Below are 7159 nucleotides of genomic sequence, written 5' to 3'. Positions count from 1 at the left end.
TCCCCTCCTGCGCTGTCCCTCCACCCTCCCAAGCATGATGTCCTTCTCCAAGGACCTGTCTCTCCTTACAACATGTCCAAAGTATGTCAGACGAAGATGGAGAAAATAGACTCAATGACAGTAAAGGTCTCTTTTGTTTAACAAATTAATAAATAACTTCTTTATTTTTATTTGAGTCGATGGATATCAGCTGAGGCTTTAACAGCAGAAAGATTCAAGTTTGACTCTGAATTCTGCCATTTATTAGCTGGTTGACCTTATAGAATTAATCTGCCCAATTGGTTTTATGTGAAGATACTTTCTTTTTAAAACAGATCACAACACTAACCTTTGGCCCTTTCTGCCCCTGGACAAGCTCCAAATGCTTGCTCAGCAGCTGGGTGTATTCTTTAGCAGCATGTGTGAAAAGTGGCTTAAAATGTATATTAAACAAATTTTCAAATAGTTTCCACAGAAACACAGATAAGTGTGATCCCATCGTCTAGCTTTCCATACTGTTGCATTTGTTCCATCCCACCCTACTTGTATAAAGACATTTCAAAACTAGCAACAATTAAGTTAAATGGTTCCCCTAAATCCCTTAATTCAAACTAATCTTGGAGTTAACAGCTACCAAACTGGTATCTACACATTAATACTAGCTGAAGCGCAACTTGTTGGATGCCATTTCAGTCCACTTTTCCAAGCACAAGACAAGGGCAGAGTGCTGACATCCTGTTCCTCCACTTCGAGTGGACACTCATGGTTCTTAATTGCTGCATGAGCTGCCATGTTGGCCCAGACATCACATAGTAGATAGTTGGCCTCTGGAACCCACTGAAAGTAGAGGCAGCAGCAACCGTGTAAGCACCTATTTTTCATTTGTATAATGGAGATGGGGTTTACCTTACAGGAAGAAATAAGAATTAAATGATACAGTGTTTAGAAATAACTGATCCAGTGCACGGGATGCCATAAACTGATAACATATTGACATAATAATATTTTCATGATCATAACATATTGGCCAAAGGTTGTTCATTGAGCACAGATAGCATGGTCTTGAGGATGATGGTGAGACAACTTGAGGTCACTGGGAAACTGAGTTTCAGAGGAGATGCTGCCTACAGACAGCGAAAGGAGGAAGGTATGAGTGAGAAACAGAAACCACACCTGATATATGTCTTAGCTTAGGACAAAAGAAACATTTGGGAATGCTCAGTAACCTTCCAAAAGGGGGGACGAATTAGAAAAATAAAACCGGCTTCAGCAAGTGCTTTTTCAAGAAATGCCACTATGGTGAGTGACAATTTGTACCTTGAGTCTGAATGGCGACTAGCTGTATAAAGTGGCACAGAATGGTTCTACAGAACTAGCCTTCATTTGCAGGTAAGGGAGTGAGTGAGTCTAGAGAATTTAAAGAATGTACTTGAGGTCACATAGCAGACCACTTGGCTCTATTACCAGGTCCTTTTCAGAGATTATCAGGTTGACTTGTTTAATGCAAACATTTTCTTTCTCCAGGAGGCAATTATACTATCATTTAGCAAAATGAAATAAAAGGATAGGATTCTATAGCATAACAACAAAAAACAAAATGAAAAGTACTGCTGTTAAGTTGACTGTATCTCATTGTAACATCCTATGTGCCAGAGAACTGTGCTCCATTGGGTTTTTAGAGGCTTTAAAAAATTGGTTGCCAGGCCTTTTTTCTGAGGTACTGCATACTGCTGAGCCATTCAGTGGGAAGTGCTTAACCTCCTATGTCACCCAGAAAATCCTAAAGAGGCTAGTAAGTGTTGATAATAGTTACTCAGTAAACATAGAATGATGCCTACCTGAATAGAATTCTGCTTACATTTAAATGGGCTTTCACAGTGCTTACATCTGAGTCGTTCACAAAAAAATGAACTTCTTTCTTCTTCTCAATAAATTCTGCCATTACTGGCTGCCAGAGAACAATCTGCAGTTTCAAGGGAGAAAAATGACAAAACAAAAGTGTTCACATCATTCACATCTGTAGTTAGAAGTATGAATGTGTTTACAAATTCTAGACATCAATCTCTTATCAGATATATAATTGTCAAATATTTTTCCCAGTCTATAGGTTCTCTTTTTACTTTTTTTAAGAAATCATTTAATACATATAGGGATTTATTTTTGTTGTCTTACCCTTGAGTAGACTACAATTTACAGTGGCTCTATGAACAACAGATCCTAACTGTTCTACACCGTCTTCAAGATGTTCATCATGTTTAAGCCCATTATTTTTAGGAGGTTCCAATCGTCTAGTTTATGATCTGCTGATTATGCACTTGTAGTTATATGTCATATTAAGTTTATGCCTTTAATTGGAATTTCTTAGTGTGCCCTAATTTTTCCTTTTATGGTTAGGCCCTTGAACCTCCTGGAGTCAGTTTTTTTATATGATGTGAGTTATAGATATTTCATCCATTTTCTGCAAAGAGATAGCCAGTTTTCCTAGGACCATATTTAAAAATTTTATTTTATTTTTTTCTACTAGTTTATTTACAAAATTTTAATGCAAATTTGAGCAAATTCTTTCAGTTTCCCTCCCCCCTCCCTTAACATTGTACAACCCAGTGATTAATCCCTTCCTCCACCTGTACATCCACATCCCTCTGCTCTCAGGCTTTCCCATCCCTCCTGGATCCTTATACTCATTCTACAGTAACTGTCTTATACAATATTCATCCTTGTGGGACTGAGTTAGTTCACTCAGCATAATGCTCTCCAGTCCCTCCCAAGCTAGGTAATAATTTAAAGTTATTGCTCCTGTGTGCTGCATAGTATTCCATTGTGTGAATGCACCATAATTTCTCAATACATTTGTTTGTGGTTCTTGCAATGGTGAATAATGCTGCTATGAACATTGGTGTACGAACCTCAGTTTATGCCTCAGTTCTTATTTTCTCAGGGTATATTCCAAGTAGTGGAATAGCTGAGTCATATGGAATTTCTCTGTTCAGTTTTTTTGAGGAAGTGCCAAACTGCCTTCCAGAATGGTTGCACCATTTTACAATCACACCAAAAATGTGTAAGATTTCCTTTCTCACCTCATCCTCTCCAATATCTATTACTTGCTGCCCTGTTAAACTCCCAAGACCATTTTAAAAGAAGCTATCTTTTCCCTACTTAATAGATTTTAGCTTTTCCCCCCTTAATGGATTTTAGCTCTTGGTCAAAGATTACCTGTCTACATACACTAAGAAATTCACTCTGATAGCCTAGTGGTAAGAAACTGCACTGTAACCCTGTAAGCATGCAGTTTGAATCCACCAGCTGCTCCTTGGCAGAAGGATGGGCATCTCCTACTGTGTGATTAACTGCCTCTGAAAACCCACTGCAAAGTCAGCTATGGGTCAGTTCTGACTCAGTGATACTGTTTGAAGAGACCAACCACAAAAGATGAAATTGAACAGATCATGAAAATACTCCCAACCAAAAAAAAAATGCTTCCAACCTGACTGCTTTGCCTGAGAATTATATCAAACTTTCAGAGAAGTGCTGCTACAACTTCTACTCAAGTAATTTCAGAAGACAAAAAAAGATGAAATGCTCTCTAATTCATTCTATCAAATAATCAAAACCCTGATACTAAAACTAGGCAAAGACATCACTAAAAAAGAAAATTATAAATCAGTATCTCTCATGAACATAGATGTAAAACTTCTCAACAAAATAGTAGCCAACAGAATCCATATCATATAAAAAAAGCCATTCACCATGAACAAGTAGGTTTCACACTGGTTATAGAAAGTCAACATTAGAAAAATAATCAGTGTATTCCACCATATCATAATAATAAAACAAAGGAAAAGAACTATATGATTGTATTGATTGTTGCAGAAAAGACATTTGACAAAATTCAACACCCTTTAATGATAAGAATACTAAATAGAAATAGAAGAAGAATTTCTCAATTAGAAGCATTTATGCAAAATCAATGGTCAGCATTACTCCCAATTGAGAGAGATTGAAGAATGCGTTTACAAAGTGGACCCTTCCTGGTCACAGTTCTCATCTAACACATGGCCTGGAATACACCATACCATAATGGTCAGTATTTAGTGATAAAATGAAGGGATGAATAATGGATGATGGATGAAAGAATATACTTATAAACTAGCTATGAAACTACATCTGAGCATCAAATATTAAAGGAGAAACACAATTTTTGTCTAGAATGAAAAGTTGGTTATTATTGATCTCTTTAATCATTTTAATGCCTTTAATATTATTATGTCAGTATTCTATTTGGTTTTGGGTATTACAAATGTTTAAATCACTTGATTACTAACTGAACATTGGAAGCTCAAATCTACTGAGAGGTGCCTTGGAAGAAAGGTCTGGTAAACCAGTCATTTCTAATCTGACATACATTGGACTGCTTTAAATTGAAATTGACTTAATGGCAACTGGTGATACAAATGCCTTTTAAAAAAATGTAATATGGATTTATGGTAATGCCTTCCAATTATATTTTATATTTTCTCCCCTATTTTATAGCACTTTTCTCAAAGCAGGAAGATCTGGTGGCCTATTGCTAAGGAACTGTCCACCCAAAGGCAGGTACTTCAAATGCACTCGCTGCTCTGAGGAAGATAGACAATCTTCTCCTAGGTGCTTTATAGCCTCTGAAAACATGCTGGAGGGTCAGTTGGCTTCAACTCAACAGCAATCACTTTGACTTTCCTTAACTTTCACAAAACATTTTCATACGCCTCTCGTTTAATCAACATACCTAGGTATAGAATGGGCAGATGTCATTGTTCAGATAAAGAAACTACGATTAAAAAAAAAAAAGAAAGAGAGAAACTAAGATTCCTGGAGGCCTGTCATGCATCTAGAATGTGGCTGAACAGAAACTAACATTAAAATCTCTGTTTCTTCCTTTATTTATATTTCCTTTACACCATTATGTAACCTAATGTTATTGCATCATTGTAATGACATTTGTACCAGAGTAAAACAGCAATCCATAGAGTTGTCAATGATTGACTTTTTTCAGTATTATCAGGTCTGTCTTTTTTTTTTTAACCTCATTGTAGCTGAATGGACTTAAACTGGCAGCCTTTCAATTAGCAAGTACTCTACTGTTTATATCACATATGGCTTCATACCATGGTGTGGGGGGTTATGGAAACATAACACACAGTCTTTGGTTGTGAGAAACCCCTTGATCCAATAGAGGCTGAGGTCACTGATCACTTAGGGCTGCTTCCAGCTAATTATTGTGCACGATGATATTACTGCAGATCCGTTCTGTGCCTTCTTGCTACTGTTACTGTGTACTGTTGAGTCAAAACCCACCCATAGCTGCCCCTCCAGGGGGATTTCAGAAGCAGTTAACTGCACAGGAGATAGCCCACCCTTTTGCAGAGGAACTGGTGGATTCGAACTGCAAACTTTCAGGATTGCAGGGCAGCTAGGCCATTATAGCTAGGTGTGGTATTATTGTTGTTGTTATGTGCCACCTGGTGTTCACAGGACTTTAGTTCAAGGACTCCTGCTGACCTTTTTTGAAGCTGTGTTGCAGTCTGAGAGGTGGGATTTTTTCCCCCTTTCTTTTTTTTAAAATTAATTTTAATAAAAGTTTACAGAGACTTAGGGTTTCCAGTCATTCACTGTTGCATTTTTCTCTCTCCACCCTCCCCAATTCACTCTTCTCCTTGAAAAGAAAAACTCTTTCATTGTTATGAAATTCCTACCCCCCCCAAGTCCACTCTACTATGCAGCCTTCACTGTAGATTTCTGTAATGACAATACCCATTCATACGTCCCTTTTAAACAGTTCTCTCCTTCATCTGTTTCAATGCAATATACATCATTCCTCCCCTCCTTTTCTGTCTTCCCTCAACCCTGATGTCAGTCTCATTTTACAACAGTGGTCCTATGCAATATTTATCCTTTTGTGACGGAGATATTTCACTCGCAGTCTGAGAGTTTTCATGCACACTCTTCCTTCTCCGTTCTCATTTACAGGAAACATTCCTGTATCAATTGTTGAAGCACTCCGTGTTGTCTCCAGCTCCCTCCTTGTTCTTCATTATCAATAATAGATCTCATGCACCTTTAACCTGATCTTGGTGTCTGCTTCTCAGAGAACCATAATTAACACTTATGGAACCAACAGTTTTCTACACCACTTGCCAATTTTCAATGCTTTAGACATTCTAAGGAGAGTAGAAACATGTATAAATTTAATCCATTTCCCTGTGATTTTCTGATGCTCACTTCTTATTTTTTTTTAAAAAAAATCCAACAAAACAAAGAAACCCCACCAAATATCAAAATAAACAAAACTCATTTGCTGCCTCATATATGTGACCTGCAGTGGGTGTCAGAGGCTATAATTTGCACAGAAGGAGATGACCCATCTTTTTTCTGAGTAGCTGCTGTTTGATTCAAACTTGCAGACAGGAGCTGTCTTTAGTAGAGTAGCACAACTCTCCATGGACCACACCACTAAAGCATCTTCTTCTACACAGTCGAATGTTGTTGTTAGGTGCCATTAAGTCGCCTTGGAACCATAGCAGTCCTGGGAGCCCCAGATCTGAACCTTGCCCTATCTGTGCTGTCCTCACCACTTCAGATATGCCCCAGCCCATTATTACAGTCACTGTGCCAACCTATCTTGATGAGAGTCTTCTTCACTGCTAAATTCATATCCACTCTCAAACCTCAGAATATATGACCCACTGGAGGGCCATCTAGGAATCAGCTTCATTTTAGATTGTAATGAGTGTTGCTTTTTGTTTTATTTTTGGCAAGAAGTGAGCATCAGAAAATTATAGAGAAATTGATTACATTTATTCATATTTCCATTCTCTCTGTAAGCCCCAAAGCATAGACAATTGCCAAGTGTTGTAAATGGTAGAAACTAATGGTTCCATGTGTGTTTGTTACAGTCCTCTGAAAAGCGAACACCAAACTTTTTGCAGCTATACTTTTTTAAAATGAAGTCATAATTAGCTTAGGTCATTATATATTAATATAATATAATGGATGTTCTTAAAAGAAAAGGAGAAAAAACATGGAGGCATAGACACAACGCAGAGGTAGAGACTAGGGTGATGACATGTCATTGCTAATGAATTCTCAGTAGTGCTGACAGCGAAAAAGAAGACATGGAAAGAATTCTCTCCGTGGAGAGCGT

General features: G+C 37.7%; 1 protein-coding gene across 1 annotated transcript in view; it reads right to left on the bottom strand.

Moving 5' to 3' along the window:
- CPB2 (carboxypeptidase B2 (plasma)) overlaps positions 1 to 7159 on the bottom strand; it is an 82127-nt gene that overhangs the window by 64319 nt on the left and 10649 nt on the right. The window contains exon 3 of the mRNA XM_006884606.1: positions 1818 to 1942. Coding sequence (XP_006884668.1) covers positions 1818 to 1942 — 125 coding nt within the window. The remainder of the gene's footprint in view (positions 1 to 1817; positions 1943 to 7159) is intronic.

This window comes from Elephantulus edwardii, unplaced genomic scaffold (genome assembly GCF_000299155.1).
Source record: "Elephantulus edwardii isolate Elephantulus edwardi_28Jun2011 unplaced genomic scaffold, EleEdw1.0 scaffold00036, whole genome shotgun sequence".
Lineage (NCBI taxonomy): Eukaryota > Metazoa > Chordata > Mammalia > Macroscelidea > Macroscelididae > Elephantulus > Elephantulus edwardii.
Note: the sequence above shows the minus strand (reverse complement) of the source record. Positions and strands in the feature narration are given on the sequence as shown.